General features: G+C 40.0%; 1 protein-coding gene across 4 annotated transcripts in view; it reads left to right on the top strand.

Moving 5' to 3' along the window:
• MAP3K5 (mitogen-activated protein kinase kinase kinase 5) overlaps positions 1-17,805 on the top strand; it is a 186,922-nt gene that overhangs the window by 42,993 nt on the left and 126,124 nt on the right. For all 4 annotated transcript variants that reach the window (XM_058566201.1, XM_058566202.1, XM_058566199.1 and 1 more), the window contains exon 2: positions 13,601-13,740. In XM_058566201.1, coding sequence (XP_058422184.1) covers positions 13,601-13,740 — 140 coding nt within the window. The remainder of the gene's footprint in view (positions 1-13,600; positions 13,741-17,805) is intronic.

The raw sequence follows: 17,805 nt of genomic DNA on the forward strand, positions 1-17,805 counted from the left end.
CTGCCGTAAACGCAGGAAGGAAAAAGCCTTTCAAACTGGTGTGCTCACCAGGGTGAGGAACTATTCCTGCCAAACAAGTGGTGTGTAAGCTGGGTTTCTCTCGTTTTACTACCTGTATTCTGTCTACGGCAGCAACAGTCTGGTATTCATTGCTTGCAGTTAAATTTCTTATTGCATGAGGAGTAATACTCTTTGATAAAGAATACATATCTTGGGTGGTACCATACACTAGCAGTTCACTTTTTTTCTTATTTTCATATAGGATTAAATTACTGTGCCACATTTTTAATCTCTAAAAGATAACAGCTCCTACCACCATCTCTTATCACACTTACAATAATTTCTCAATATCATCAAACGTCTTGTCAGTTTCAAATTTTCAAATGTCTCATAAATGTCATGATTTTTTGATGTTTCTTTTAGTCAGAATCCAGATGAGGTCCATAGATTTCAATTTGATAATGTCCCTTAAATCTGTTTTTTAATATCTAATTTCTCCCTCCATCTCTCTCCCCAACTTCCTGTCATGTTGTTATTGAGGAAAGCAGGTCATTTCTCCTGTAGAATTTTCCGTTATATTCTGTTTTAGCAACTTATAGTCTATGTAGATATAACACACATGTGCTACAGCCATTTCCCTAGACAGAGTGAGAAAATCTCTTCTTAATCAGAACAACCTCAGACTCGAATGAAATTACCACAGCCATTTTTGCTAGAGAATTTTGCTGTCAGATAGTGTTGAGGGTTCCCCGCCACTTTCTGTCGTCTCTGTGTGAACAAGTTGTAAAGGTGTAAAATGATTAGGGAAGAGTGTGTCACTCAGGATGCACATCTACGAGGAACAATTAGATATGCTTCAAAAATTGTCACAAAGCAACTCTTATAACCTTACCCAGCTTACGCAAGTGCCAATTAAATGAGGTGGATTGTTGGTTCCAGTTGGCAGGGAGGCCCTTGTGTAAGAATGGTTACGGTCACAAAGGGCCACTCTGAGAGCCTGGGAACTCCACTGAAGCATACATGCAGACAGCTTTGGTGATTTAATTAAAATTGTTTATGACAGACCTACAAAAAATGGCATGCACTGTAACCACAAACTATGGTAAACTCTGAAAAAGCCTGCTCGAAGATTTTCACAAAAAGCTCTTTAAGTATCTAATGAAAATAGATTGATCACTTCGGGGCTGAAATTTATTGCATAAAATGAGCTTATAGAGATATAAATTTATGATTATAGAGTTTTAAACCTTGTATACCTTCAGGAAATATAATAATTTCAAGGAGAAAAATAGTTTTCAATGGTGATATAGAAATTTTTACCATCAAAGCAGCCTTGTATCCCATTTCTGCTTATAATGTGCAGCATGGCCCTGTCACACTATAAACCTTAGGGTTCATTTTGGCTTTTCTTGTAATATGTACTCTTCATAGATCATGACCAGGTCTATCATTATTGCCATAACATTAAAAGATAAATTCTTAAGGGGCTGGGCCGGGGGTGCAGCAGTTAAGTGCTCACGCTCCACTGCGGCGGCCCGGGGTTCGCAGCTTCCAATCCGGGGCGTGCACCGACACACTGCTTGTCAAGCCATGCTGTGGTGGCGTCCCATATAAAGTGGAGGAAGATGGGCACGGATGTTAGCCCAGGTCCAGTCTTCCTCAACAAAAAGAGGAGGATTGGCATCGGATGTTAGCTCAGGGCTAATCTTCCTCACACAAAAAAAACCCCCAATAAATTCTTAAGATATAAACTAGACCTTATTTTAACTTGGAAAGAGAATAACACTTTTTGATGTAGGATCTTTGTGTTTCTTTAATCAGCAAAATTACATAGGACTGCTGTGTCTTTGGCTGAGGAACTGTCACTCTATAAGGCACTTGCATCGAAGGTACAAGCTGTGGCTTCTCTACCTCCCTTGGGCACTGGTGAAGGGTTCTCTGGAGGACTGAATCTAGGTAGAGCATTACAGGGCTCCCTTCCTGACACTTTCTAAACACTGTCCAAATGCCAGGTGCCTGAAACTCTTCTCTTCTGATAGGAGAGAAGGACTCTCTGTTAGCCTAGTCTTCCTGTGACCAAGAGTATTCATTTGTAAGACTGAAATTTTAATGTCTGGTTAAGGCTTTTGTCCGTGGCCAGCAAGCAGAATAAAATTGAAATCTGTTGTCTGTCTTCCCTCTTTGCATCTTATGCTCCTTTAACTTCGTCATAGGCAGATAGAAGTAAGGAAAAAGTAGTTTTTGGTTCTTGTCAGGCTTGGGTTCACATCTTCTGTTGCTGTGATCATTAGCATTCTGAGTATCACAGGTGACAGGACCACTAACATAAATTAAGAAGGAAGCGTACAGGGCCGGCCCCGTGGCTTAGCGGTTAAGTGCGCGCGCTCTGCTGCTGGTGGCCCGGGTTCAGATCCCGGGCGCGCACCGACGCACCGCTTCTCCGGCCATGCTGAGGCCATGTCCCACGTACAGCAACTAGAAGGATGTGCAGCTATGACATACAACTATCTACTGGGGCTTTGGGGGAAAAAAATAAATAAATAAAATTTAAAAAAAAAAAAAAAAAAGAAGGAAGCATACTGGGGTCACGACTCCGAGAGCAAAGGTAGTGCTGCCTTCAGGCATGTGTCCAGTGATGTCTGCGGGATGCAGGCTTGTCCCTGCCATCCCTGGCTGGGCTGTCCTCCCTCTCGGCCACCAGCACCCCAGCTCTATCGAACAAGCATCACCACCTAAACTGAAGGACCTCAGTGTTCCTCCTTCCACTTCATTATTTCTTGGTCTTTACCTTTTATTACTTTCCTTCTTCTTGCCCTTGAACTTTCCTTCTGTTCTTCTAAGGTTGGCTTTTCCTTCACCTTAGATCCCATCCCATCTGTCTCATCTGAGAATATAGACGTCATCATTAATTAACTACCCCCCCCTTTAAAATCTTAATCTTTCTACTAATGTTCAAGTACACCATCCTAAAACTAAAAACCGTTAGGTTTTTCTATCCCATTCAAGTGTTGTCTGATCTCTTGGTTTCCATACTGAATGTAAAAATTCCTACTATGGACCTTAGTAAATGTTAGTCCTCTTCCTTTTTCTGCCAGTCTTCTGGAGAATCGTCTGTGCTTATTGCGTCTTATCCACCACCTTTAGTTCTGCTGTACACACCTTCCTTATCATGGAGCTCTCTATGATCTTATGGTAGGCTAAACAGTGACCTCACCCCTACGTCCCAGTAGGGGACCTGTGAATGCTACCTTATTTGTAAAAAGGGTCAAAACCTGGGAACCTGTGAACACTACCTTATTTGTAAAAAGGGTCTTTGCAGATATGATTAAATTAAGGGTCTTGAGATGAGGTGATCCTGGGTTATCTGGATAGATAAATGCCATCACATGTCTTTATAGGAGAGAGGCAGAGGGCAGTTTGACACCACAGGTGCACACGCCACAGGCCATGGAATGCCAAAAACTGCTAGATTCTGAAAGAGGCAAGGATCAGATTCTCCCCTAGAGCGTCTGGAGGTAGCATGGCCCTGGCCCTGCTGACACCTTGAATTTGGACTTTCAGCCTCCAGAACTGTGAAAGAATAAATTTCTTTTGTTTTAAGGGACCACGTTTGTGGTAATTTATTATAATGGCCACAGGAAACTAAATGTAGTTCTCTTTTAACGTTCTTGGCAAAATTATTGACCAGAGATGAGTTAATTTTACTAAGTGGACATGCCTCAGTAACCAGCACCCAGATCAAGTAGAACCTTATCAGCTCTCCAGAAGACCCCTCAAGTCCCCTTTCAGCCATTGCCCCCCACCAAAGTATCTACTATTTTGACTTTTAATATCATGTTTCTGAACCTAATATAAATAGAATCATAAAGCACCTACTCTTTTGTATCTGGATTCATTCTTTTAACAATCTGTCAAATTCATGCATGTTGTGTGTGGTTGTAGATTTTTATTCTCATTGCTGTATAGTGTCTATTGTCTGTATATAGCACACCTTATTGATTTCTTCTACTGTTGATGGTTTACAAATAGTGCTGTTATGAACATCATTACATGTGTTTTGGTGAACGTGTGTCTGTGTTTCTATTGGGTATATGATGAGGAAGGGATTCCCTGAATCACAGATGCCTTCTCATTTCTTTCTGTACTCTCTAAGTTGACAATCTCATCTATACTTGGTTCTTCAACCACCACCCATCACTGTGACCCTTCAGTCTCTTTGCTGAGATTCAGAATGAAGACTGTCAGTTAGATACACACACACACACACACGCGCGCACACACACACACACACACACACACGCACGTTCCTACCAGAAGATAGTTCTTCCTCTTGTATCACTTACTGTGTTGATGGAATGTCATCAGTCTTAATCATTCAAGTTCAAAGCAGAATCATCTTTAATTCTATCTTTGATTATCCTGCATCCACCAAATCCCTTAATTCTCTAGATTTCCCCGCATGTTGTCCTTGTGTTAGTTTGGGACACACTCTCCCTTGGCTGACTCCTAACTCGTCTCCCAGCTTCTACTTTATTTCGTGTATCATCCGTCCACAAATTCTGGGTATATCTTCCTGAAACTTTGATCCTGCCACACCCCTTCTCAAAACTCATGGAGGTGGATGAATCACCATTGATTATAGAATCAAGTCAAAATTCTTTATGTTGGCTTTCTATGCTTTCATAATTTGATTTCGACATCATTTCTATGTGTAATTATTCATATGGGGTTTCATCATGTGGTATTGAGTTATGTATTAGCATCATCTTCAATAACATTTTTATGATAAGTTGCTCAAGGGCTTCCTATCATCATTTCTTGTAATGGCTCCATATAAGAACCATATATTGGGAGTTTACTGTGCCTAGTGCAGGTGTGATCCTTACAACAGCTTTGTGCAGTAAATGCCTGTGTTATCATCCTCGGTTTACCGTAGAGAAAACCAAAGCTCAGAGAATTTAAGGTATTGTCCAGGGCCATCCACTCAGACACTTAACTAGGATTCAGACACTGGAAGTCCTGAAACAGTTTGTCTGCCATTTGCACGTGCATCACTCCTCTCAAGGCCACCGGAGATGGGGAGAAGGTTCCTTCCAGCTTTTCACCTCTGTGGTCTGCTTGTCTGAGGCTGTATCTCCTCCTGGCGGAGAGCTATGGCTCTAGGTCCTGGCCCTCTGGGATGGGCACCTCCTGTGGAGGTGTGCTCTTTCCCCCGCGTGTCTAACGCTGGAGCCTCATGACTGAGCTCTTGCAGCTAGTACTGCCTGGGCAGGGGGATGTTAGATCTTACCACACCCATCTTGTTGGTTCTGCTCCCTCCTCCTCTCCCTGTTTTTCTCCTTCTCCTCCCTCTCTCTTTCTCTTTTATCTCTTTCTCCCCTTCTAGGCTTCCCCCTTTTCTTCCACCCATCCCCCCTTTTGTAAGTGCAGTGGCTCTCAACATTTTTAAAGGCCAACCTCTGGAGGTGAAAATGTCCCTCTGACTACCTACCTCCCAGGCCTCACTTTTCAGGTTAAAAAAATAACACTCAGAGTCGTGATCAAACAAGCAAATTAGGGCAGGGATGGGGACATCAGGTATACATTTGCTTTAGCAATATAAGAATGACTCATGTTTGAATCACTATGCATACTTTTATTGTAGTTTAGTGATGAGGAAATTATGGGCCCAAATATACTGTGGACATAAATATGTATCATTATACATGATAGGGTTGACCAAATAACGTACAAGATAATACAGTGATGCTGGTGAAGCTAAATGAGTAGTAATTTACAGCACGAATTGCCCAACTATGAGCAATTCAAGACAACAATGATGGTAGATTATTATTCTGTCCTTCCTGAGAATTTCAACAATTCTGTCTGCACAATAGGAGTTTTTTAGTTTCCCGACATTGTGTGACTGCCAGACCTGAGAAAACTGACTTAGAGTGTTTAGGAGACTCTACTAGGACACTACTAGGTCATGAGTAACGTTTTAGTAATTTTCATTTAGTAGATGAGTTGTAAATAGCCCTTATTCACTCATAAAATAGAAAAATCAATGGAATGCAGGTTATACTTCCCTTAAGGATCAAAGAAGGGACGGGCATTTGGAGGTTAGTGTCTGCTCTTTAGGGGATCTTTCTTGGTTCATCAATTGTGAATCCCAGTTGGAATTGACTTAGTTTCCTAGTGAGTTTTCTGCATTTCTCTGATTAAGCCCCAGGCACACTTCCTATCCCTGGCTTCTTCTGCAGTGCTTTTGATGTGCCAGGGTTGCTGTTTCTCGTCTGTTCTTTGAGGGGCTCTACTTCCCCTTCCACCGCCAGCTGGTGCCTCATCCACATAGGCTTCTGCCATCCATCCCACCAGCACTAGCCTCTCTGGGCTCTGAGCATCACCTCTTGCACTTCCCCGGCGCCCGCCACGTTCTGCCCTGTATCGGTGCCTGCCAACTCACGTTTCTGTCCCCCAAGAGAAGGCAAAAACCACATCTCGTTAATTCTTTTAACTTTCATAACAGATAGGAGATAACAGATGACCTTTTATGTAAAAGGCACTCAGGATGTTTGTGGACTTAAATTGACATGAATGGGTCATCTTCAGGATTAATCCATCATGACTGGATGGAGTGTTTTGTGTGATAACTTGGGAAATGTCCATTGATTGTGGAATTTTAGAGCACCTTGTTGACTGCCATACAAGCCAGATCACTCCTGGACTCTCGTTTGTCATCAGTGATCTGCTGCCTGAGGAAAGCGACTGAACAGATAAAAAGTAACTAAAGATTAACATCTTCCTTCAACTGCTTTTCACAAGCAGCAGCAGCTCATGGGGGATATTTAGTTAACTAACAGATATCGTATTAGGAAAGAAAAATTAAATTAAAAAAGAAACACAGACCATGAACCACTGCCAGTTGATGACCCAAAATGCAATTAAGCACAACAGTTTTATGTTATTGCCCTAAAAATGTATTATGCTTTAATAAACCCCTGGTAAACCTAATTTTATGCTCCATTTAACATTAACTCAGTTGGAACAAGGAAAGAAACTACACCTTAGTGGAAATGTAAGAGATTTTTGTGTCTTTGTCTATACTTATAAATGACTGACTTAGTCTTAAATTTGTTAATGTGGTGGTTTTACTCACAGTATTACCACAAAAACTCAAATAGACAGTTACTGAGTACGTTTACTCATGAAATACATTACAGGAGTGTATGTTTTGGTCCTCAAACTTATTTTTGCATCTCATTCGTGTTCTGATCTTTGGAATCTCCATTTTCTGAAAGTGTAGGGTGTGGCTCAGTTAAGAATTAAGAGCACAAACTCTCTAGCCAGACTGCCTGAGTTCAACTCCCAGCGCCATCACTTTCTAGCTGATTTGGGGCAGGTTACTTATACTGTCTCTGCCTTAGAGTCCTGAAATAATAATATTACCTACCACGAAGGGGTGTTATGAAGATTAAGTGAGTTAGTATTTGAAAAGCACATAGTGCCTGGCCCATGGTCATTACTGAGTACGTGTTTGTGGAATAAGTGGATAATCTGTACCTCATATAAGTGGGTTTCAAGGATTATGGAGTATCAGAAGTTTGTTCAGTTTATTATTGTATCGTCTTTTGCATTTTCAGCAAGTCTTAGGATCATTTCATGAGGAAGATGATTTTCACCTGTTTATTTTGCTACTTTTGAGAAGATATCCATCAGAGTCAGAAGGTAGCCCTAATGAGATAATATTTTCTTTAGTTTGACAATGAAATATTACTGTTTAAAAAATGCCGTGTTTCCGCAAGTCCTAGCCACTGTAACACAGCAAAACAAAACAAACACCAACAACACAAAAACCGTGAAAGACATAGAGGTTGGAAAGGAAGAAATAAAACCATTTCTAGTTGCAGATTACATGATTATCCATGTAGAAAATCCCAAAGCATGAAAAAAAAAAGCTCCTAGAATAAGTGAGTTTAGTAAAGTCTCAGCATACAAGGTCAATATACAAAAATCAACTGTTTTTTTATATAGTTACAGTGAACAATTGGAATTTGAAATTTTTTTTTTTTTTTTTGGTGAGGAAGATCAGCCCTGAGCTAACATCCATGCTAATCCTCCTCTTTTTGCTGAGGAAGACTGGCTCTGAGCTAACATCTATTGCCAATCCTCCTCCTTTTTTTCCCCAAAGCCCCAGTAGATAGTTGTATGTCATAGTTGCACATCCTTCTAGTTGCTGTATGTGGGACGCCACCTCAGCATGGCCGGAGAAGCAGCGCGTCGGTGTGCGCCCGGGATCCGAACCCAGGCCGCCAGTAGCAGAGCGCGCACACTTAACCGCTAAGTCACGGGGCCAGCCCTGGAATTTGAAATTTTAAAAAGAATATATCTATAGTAGTTCAAGACAGTGAAACATTTAGGTATAATGTTAACAAAATATGTACAGGAATGGTATATTGAAAATTACAAAATACTAATTAAAGAAACCAAAGAAGACCTAAATAAATGGAGATTTATGCCATATTCATGAATTGAAAGATGTTAAGTTGTTTAAGATGTCAGTGCTCCCTAAAATGATCCATAGATTCAACATAATCCCAGCCAGAATCCATGGGGGATTTTTTTTTTTTTTTGTAGCTATCAACTGATTGCTCTCAGCCACCAATTGATTCTAAAATTTATACAGGAAAGCAAATAGAACAACTAAAATAGCTAAAACAATTTTGAAAGCAGAAAAAGAGTTGGAGGACTCACACTGCCTGATGTCAGGATCTACCGTGAAGCTGCAATAGTCAAAACAATGTAATCTTGGCAAAAGTTAGACATGCAGATCAATGGAGCAGAATAGAAAATCCAAAAATAGACCCACACAAATGTAGCCAACTAATTTTTTTTTTTTAAAGATTTTATTTATTTATTTTTCCCCCAAAGCCCCAGTAGATAGTTGTCTGTCATAGCTGCACATCCTTCTAGTTGCTGTATGTGGGACACGGCCTCAGCATGGCTGGAGAAGCGGCACGTCGGTGCGATCCCGGGATCCGAACCTGGGCCGCCAGCAGCGGAGCGCGCGCACTTAACCGCTAAGCCACGGGGCCGGCCCGTAGCCAACTAATTTTTGACAAAGAAGCAGAGGCAGTTCAATAGAGAAAGGAGAGTCTTGACCACAAATATGATCCTTGACCCATACCTCACACTATCTACAAAAATTAACTCAGAATGGGTCATTCATAGACCTGAATATAACATGTAAAGCTATAAAACTTCTAGAAGAAAACATGGGAGAAAACTTTTGTGACACTGGGTTAGGCTAAGATTTTTTACATACCACACCTAAAGCACAATCCATAAAAGAAAAAAATTGATAAATAAAAGTGAGAAACTTTTCTTCTAAAGACACTGTTAACAGAATGAAAAGACAAGTCACAACCCTGGGAGAGAGATTTTACAAATCACATATCTGATGAAGAAAAAATATCCAGATAATATAAAGAACACACAAACTTCAGCAGTAAGAAAACAAACTCAATAATTTAAAAAAACAATGGGGCACAAGCTTTGAACACTTCACCAAAGGAGACAGAGAGTGAATTTTATTCTATGGAAAGTAAGAGATAAATTTAGAAAAGAATACAATATATTAGAACAAATCACTCATCTGAATCTGAAGTAGCAAAAAGCCCAACTTTTTCTGAGTTATTATACTATATTATGGTATTTTTAAAATATACAAATAAGTTTTGTTGTTTTTTTTTTTTGCTGGGAAAGATTTGCCCTAACATCTGTGCCAGTCCTCCTCTATTTTGTATGTGGGTTGCTGCCACAGCATGGCCACCAACGCCGCTGAAGCGGAGCGTGCTGAACTTAACCACTAGGCCATGGGGCTGGTCCCACAAGTAAGCATTTTTAATGTTCTATACAGCATGCAAAAAAATGGATCTGTTCCTGCTTAGATGTTCAGATCTAATGAATATACCTTAGTTTGCTTGTACCATTCATTTAAAATACCTAGTTTCTCTCTCTCTCTCTCTTTTTTTTTTTTTGGTGAGGAAGATTAGCTCTGAGCTAACATCTATTGCCAATCCTCCTCTTTTTGCTTGAGGAACATTGTCCCTAAGCTAACATCTGTGCCAGTCTTCCTCTATTTTGTATGTGGGACACCACCAAAGTGTGGCTTAACAAGTGGTGTGTAGGTCCCCGCCTGGGATCCAAACCTGCAAACCCCAGGCCGCTGAAGCAGAGCTGGAGAACTTAACCACTACGCCACTGGGCCGGCCCCTAGTTTCTCTCTTAATCTGAAAGCCTTCTGCAGTGTTTCTTTTATATTTTAGCATCAAATCCCACAAGTCAGTTCTCTGGAAATAACCAGTTTTCTCCCCTCTTGTCACTACTTGAACTTAGCTAGTATTTTTCTTTGCGTATCTCTCATTTATGTTTCATTAGCAACTGGTTATTTGGTTTCTCTCAGTGGCGTGTTTCGCTGTCTAGATTTTAAAGTGGGGTGACTGAGGAGTGGCTGGCATCTGTGGGAGGACGAAGCAGAGTGGGTGCAGGAGGCAGGTGGGGCCTGTGGGTGGGGTACAGTGACTCAGGTTTCTCGTGTGTTCATTTCTGGTGTAGAAATGTTAAGGACCCCAAAAGAAAACTCTTTATTTGTATTAAAGAGCCCTTAAGTCATTTTTAGTTTTGAAAAAAATCTTTTGAAGCTCTTTTGACCTGTCTTTCCCTTTCATCACGTCATTAAATCTTCTGTCTTTAGCCTCTGTTTCATCTGATCTGTTTCTCCTTCACAGAATGTGGATTCCCATTTCACATTCATTAGATGAGGCTGACTCTGCACGGGACAGCTTCTCAGGAGGCTGCATTATTCTCATGTCTGCTCTTCAGTTTTACATTCAGCCATACTGTCTTTTGTTTTTTTTTTTGTGAGGAAGATCAGCCCTGAGCTAACATCCATGCTAATCCTCCTCTTTTTGCTGAGGAAGACTGGCTCTGAGCTAACATCTATTGCCAATCCTCCTCCTTTTTTTCCCCAAAGCCCCGGTAGATAGTTGTATATTGTAGTTGCACATCCTTCTAGTTGCTGTATGTGGGACGCAGCCTCAGCATGGCCGGAGAAGTGGTGCGTTGGTGCGCGCCCGGGATCTGAACCCGGGCCACCAGTAGTGGAGCTCGAGCACTTAACCGCTAAGCCACGGGGCCGGCCCCTCAGCCATATAGTCTTTAGTATTGTTCTTTTTATATTTTGGTGGGTTCCTAAATTATAAAAGTCAATAAATGTTCATAAAGGAAGTTGTAAAAAATATAGACGTCATAAAGAAGAAAAATAATTGATAATACTATTACACAGCTATTTTCATGGTTCACATTTTGGTGTACAACTTTCTAGACATTTTTAATTCATGCACATATATACACAGAGAATATATATGTTATGTTTTCATATTTTAATGTGTGCTGTATGTTATAATGTATATGTTATATTTTAATATATATATATTTTTTTAAGAATTATTTCTTTTTTTTTTTTTTAATTTTATTTATTTATTTATTTTTTCCCCCAAAGCCCCAGTAGATAGTTGTATGTCACGGTCGCACATCCTCCTAGTTGCTACATGTGGGACACGGCCTCAGCATGGCTGGAGAAGCGGTGCGTCAGTGCACGCCCGGGATCCGAACCCGGGCCGCCAGCAGCAGAGCGCACGCACTTAACTGCTAAGCCACGGGGCCGGCCCCTATATTTTAATATTTTTTACTTAAGATAATTTGAATTTACCCCCATTGCTAAATATTCTTCTACAATATAATTTTCAACGGTTACCTAACATGCCATTATTTGAATTCATCTACCTACCTAACCATTTTCCTATTGATGGATATTTAGGCATTTTCCATTTTTATTGTAAAAAAATATATTTCAGTTGACATACTTACAAGTAAATATGCCACATTTATAGGACTTTTCTCAGGGTAAATTCTTAGGAATGGGGTTTTGGGTTAAAAAGTATGCATAATTTTAAGGATTTAAGTCTCCTAGAGAGTTTACACTTCCCCTTGGCGTGTAAGAGTGTCATTTCTCTGCATCTTCTTTGGGCATTTTGAAATATCTTTGGCCACTTTTTAGGCAAAAAAAACTTGGCGCTTTATAGTTGGCTTAGTGTGCATTTATTAGTAGGGAGGTATAGAATATTTTGTTGTATGCTCATTTACCATTTTAGTTATTATACTTTGGTGAATTTGCCTGCCTCTGTCCATACCCTGATTTTTCTGGTGTCATGTTTTTATGGTTACTTGTTTGTTTTAAATTGACCAATAAGAGACAATTTATAGAGATATTATCCTTTCATCTATCATATATTGCACGTATTTTTAACAAATTAGCATCATCTGTTAAATTTATTATAAGGTGTGTTAACGTTTTCATTTTGATTATGAGTGGGATTTGTTTCACTGTTGTATTTTCCAAATGCTTATTACGGTTATAAAGGCAGCTCTTGGTTTTCATAATAGTTTTGCATCTTGACACCTTACTAAATTGTATTATTACTAATCAAGTTATTTAGTTGATTCCATTGAGTTTTTTTGGTTGACAGCCATAACATCTGTAAGTAATACTAATTGTCTCTTTTACTTTACAGAATTATACCTCCTTACTTTGTGAAATCTTATTGCTAGTCTAGCTGGGGCTTTCAGAAAGCCAATGAGTAAAGGGAGTAGTTAACAGCCTGGTCCTTTTCCTGATTTTTATGGGAATACCGTAAGCACAAAGTTGGCAGTTGTTATGAAATATATATTATCCTTCATGTTAAAAAAGTACTCTCATATTTTTAGTTTTCAATTATTTTTAATGAGAAATGGATTTTGAATTTTAATTAAAGTACTTGGGGCATCTGTGGAGATGCTGGTGATTTTTTTCCATGGAGCCATTCTTGCATTCCCCAAGTAAATCTTGAACCCGTGATCTAGTGTTCTTATAGTGTAATGCTTGGTGCATTTTGTTCATTTTTCTTTCATATTTTTGTCTATATATGTAAATGAGTTTGGGACTAATCTCAATTTCATTTCTGTGACATTATTGTCAAATTTTGGTGTCAGGTTTATACAACCTTGGTGTTAGTCATCTCTGAGCTTTGGAAGAATTAGTATCTGTGGTTATATTCTCCTTAGTCATTTTCTATACCTTTGCTTTCTGTTTTTCTAGATTATATTTGTTAGATGTTAATTAATTAATTGTAAATAAAGCTCTGGATTAATTCATAATCTTACCTATTTGCTTTCTTAACTCTCATTTTACATTATTACTTATTGCTGTTTCCCGTGGATCTGCTTCTGGAACCTCAGTTAACTTGTGTTAGTGTTGAAATTGATCAGAGAGTGTTGGCCCCGCTGCAGACTCTCCTTAGTTTCCAGTAATTATATACACATATCCCTTCTTGTTTGACAAGTGCAGGTTTGCTGCCTTTTCTAAAACCACTTCTGGGTAGAACTGCACATTTAAAATTCAGTGGTAAATGGAGAGGGAAAATCCCTCTCGTTTCCTCTCTTCGCACTAAGCTGTTGCACACACAACGTGCTGACTGGGCGTTCTGCCGTGTCCCCTCTGGGGTCTCTGTTCTGTTTGCAGACATTGCTGTGGTGGAGATGAGTGACGCCTTCCGGCAGCCATCCCTGTTTTACCACCTCGGGGTGAGGGAGAGTTTCAGCATGGCCAACAACGTCATCCTCTACTGCGACAGCAACTCCGACTCTCCGCAGTCGCTGAAGGTACCTTGCTGCTGTACCCTGCTACCCCCCAGGGCTGTGGGCTGCCTCTCTGTCATCCACATACCCTCAGGTAGCTCACGTTTGTGAAAGGGCGTTTCTGCCAGTCCAAAAATTATGCAGCAATTACTAGTTAGGTGGTGAAGTCTCTCTGGACTTCAGTGTAGAACTTTGACCAGATGATGCTGCCCGTCCCACAGGCAGGCCGTGGGGCTGGTCTGTGAGTGACCACTGCATGGGAACTGTGTCTGCCTGGAGGGCGGGCTGGCAGTTCCACATCTCGGAACCCCACGACCATTTCGAGGTTCTCCTGAGGGCAGAGGGAAAAAAAGAAACTTGATGATACACAGGTAGGAAAAACATTGGTGTTGAGTTCTGAGCTCCAGTTAGAGTAGCAGTGGAGGAGACTGTGAATGGGAAGTCAGTGCACACAGCCGAAGAAGGAGGGGAGATTGTGTAAGGTCCCGTCAGGCTCGTGCTGTGTCACCATGGGGGGTTTCATTGGGCACATCTGTCTCCAACTGGAAATACGCTTCTACTGAAAGTACTCTGAGTATTACCAGAAAATTGCCATCCTCTTTCACTGAGATATAATTTCAATTAAGTTGGGAAAGGAGGAATAAAAACTTACTGTATTTGTCTACAAAATTCAGCATGTCCCTTGTCATTCTCTCCATTACAGGAACTTAATGAGATGGGGGTATTTCCTCCATCCAAAAAGATTGCCTAAAATGCTTTTGCAAGGCCAAGTGATTTTACACTGTGTGGTTCTTTGAAAAGCGCCTAACAGTTCACTGCAACTCGTGCTGAGAGGGCATCATCCGTTTCCTTTGTGAAACTTCCGGTTCGCTTTCTGTGTCTTTTCCTGTCCATATCTTCCAGTTCCCAAATTAAAGCCAGCCTTGGAACCTGGAACCCTAAAACCCAGAGCCGTATTTCTGATGACTCAGTCATCGTTATATGAAGATCTCTAACCCCAAATCCATGCAAAAAAAAAATTGAGTAGCATTTTGCTTTTATCTGAGTATCTAAAGCTTGTATGGCTTTCTCTGAAAAATCTGCAGTTTCATGTAGCGAATACATGTGCTGCATGCCAGGCATTGTGCGGGGCCTGGTTAGGCTGTCCTTTTCCAGAGTACTCTCAAAGAGTCCTAAGAGATTTGCACCTGCTCCGTCTACATCTCTTTTTCACGTGGAGCAATTCTTTAAGAAACCCTGCTTATTTCATTTTACCCCAGATTTACCCCTTTAATTAATGCATCATAAAGTTTCGTGATGGTGTATTTAGTTAAACATTTTGGTTTGCTACTATTTACAACATATATTAGCAGTTGATGGAGTTAGGTTATTTTATTTATTCTTTTTTATTCTATTTTATTTTCTTTGCATTAAGTTTATTTCAAGCAGGCAGTGTTGTGTTGGACATTTTTTACTCTATGCTGTTTTTATGCTTGCCCTGCTGGTATCTGGCAGTTTAATTTTATGGCCATTCTTCCCTAGGGAAATTTTTTTTTAAGTGAATTAAAATTACATTTGAGAGAAACAAATAAAGCTAATCTTATCATAAATTTGTATGGGACAAATAGACTGATTTATTTAACTGCTTCCAGGCAGCCTTTGTATGGAAGTGTTATTGGTATTTGAATAAAATAGTTCTTTAAAAAAGCTAGTCTATCTAAAATATACTCATTTATCTTGTACATAATAGCGGCTTATTACTCAGCACTTACTGTGTCCTGGGTACTGAGTGCTCTAGCGACGTACAGTTTCACATTTAATTCCTACAACATCCCTAGGAGGTATATATTCCATCACCATTTTGTAGAATTGCAAACTGAGGCTCAAACACATTCAGTCATTTGGGCAAGGCCATAGAGCTGGTAAAATTTGGGGCCAGGTCTGCCAGACTCCCAAGCCTGTCCCCCTTCACCACTGAACTCTGTTGCAGTTCCTTCTAGTTAGGAGGGCATCAGGTATTCCTGCTAAATGTCTTCATTTAGAAAAACCCATCAACTGTGCCTCCTGAGTTGTTTTATGCAACTCAATCCTTCCTTTCTTTTCTCTTCCTCCTTCCATTAACCTCAGCTTTTGCCATTTTCTTGTTTAGCTTGTTCCTAGCCCAAATAGGTGTCTGGTTGCAGAGGACAAAGGTCTCTGAAATAGGAAGTATTTTTTTCACTCTAACAATTTCCCCTGAGCCCTAAAAATTCCTCTGGCCCTCTGCTACTGAGAAAAGTCTATGTGTGTGTATGTGTGTCTGTGTGTATTTTTAATTTCATTTATTCCTGTTGTAGGTAGATATAGGTGTAACTGTTATCCCTGCCACCTACCAACAGAAAGGAAAACTGCTCTGAAATAAGGCAGAATAAGAGATATTTATTTATTTATTTATTTAAAGATTTTATTTATTTATTTTCTCCCAAAGCCCCAGTAGATAGTTGTCTGTCATAGCTGCACATCCTTCTAGTTGCTGCATGTGGGACGCGGCCTCAGCATGGCCGGAGAAGCGGTGTGTCGGTGCGATCCCGGATTCGAACCCCGGCCGCCAGCAGCAGAGCGCTCGCACTTAACCACTAAGCCACGGGGCCGGCCTCGAATAAGAGATATTTATAAATAATATATTATGTATGGATTAGCCAAATAAAATATCTCCCTGTTTTCACAGGGCAAAGACAGATGAGAATGCTGTTCTTGTCATACATCCAGCTTCACTTAGGTTGATTCTCTGGACATCTAGAAAGTACAGCTGCACCAGTTTTATTTTCATCTGCTGCTCTTTGTTAAAGAGACCAGTTTCTCCTTGGCAGCAAATTCTCAGGAAGAAATCATAGGAAAAATTTTTTAAAGTTTAAGCTCCTGAAAAATAATTGATGGGAACCGCAAAAGTTCTTAGAATCTAGGTCTGAGTTTTCATATGAAAGGCTTTTTGGAATATATTCAAATCATGTATTTCAATAAGATTTGTGTCCGTTTTAAATCATAAGTACTATCTTATTGTAGTAAGAATGAAATATTTAATTTTTTTTTCAATAAAAGTTCGTCATTGCACTTCGAGAAAGGAAAGTTGATAATAATACTCTTTTTTTTCCTTAGCATTGTGTCAACACAGTTTTCAGAATTTTCTTTAAATAAATATTGTGAGAACTTCTTATGTGCCTGTTAGCGGGACTCGATGCTAAGATTTTTTTTTTTTAATTTTTTGTTTATTGCAGTAACATTGGTTTATAACATTGTAAAAATTTCAGGTGTACATCATGATACTTCTATTTCTGCATAGATTACATCATGTTCACCACCAAAATACTAATTACAACCCATCACCACACACATGTACCGAATTATCCCTTTCACCCTCCTCCCTCCCCCCTTCCCCTCTGGTAACCACCAATCCAATCTCTGTCCCTATGTGTTTGTTTATTGTTGTTATTATCTACTACTTAATGAAGGAAGTCATACGGTATTTGACCTTCTCCCTCTGACTTACTTCACTTTGCATTATACCCTCAATGTCCATCCATGTTGTCACAAATGGCTGGATTTCATCGTTTCTTATGACCGAGTAGTATTCCATTGTGTATATATACCACATCTTCTTTATCCATTCGTCCCTTGATGGGCACTTAGGTTGCTTCCAAGTCTTGGCTATTGTGAATAATGCTGCAACGAACACAGGGGTGCATGTACCTTTACAAATTGGTGTTTTCAAGTTCTTTGGATAAATACCCAACAGTGGAATAGCTGGATCATATGGTAGTTCTATCGTTGATTTTTTGAGGAATCTCCATACTGTTTTCCATAGTGGCTGCACCAGTTTGCACTCCCACCAGCAGTGTATGAGAGTTCCCTTCTCTCCATATCCTCTCCAACACATGTTGTTTCCTGTTTTGTTAATTATAGCCATTCTGACGGGCGTGAGGTGATATCTCATTGTAGTTTTGATTTGCATTTCCCTGATAGTTAGTGATTTTGAACATCTTTTCATGTGTCTGTTGGCCATCTGTATATCTTCTTTGGAGAAATGTCTGTTCAGGTCTTTTGCCCATTTTTTAATTGGGTTGGTAGTTTTTT

The sequence above is a fragment of the Diceros bicornis genome, chromosome 23 (genome assembly GCF_020826845.1).
Source record: "Diceros bicornis minor isolate mBicDic1 chromosome 23, mDicBic1.mat.cur, whole genome shotgun sequence".
NCBI lineage: Eukaryota > Metazoa > Chordata > Mammalia > Perissodactyla > Rhinocerotidae > Diceros > Diceros bicornis.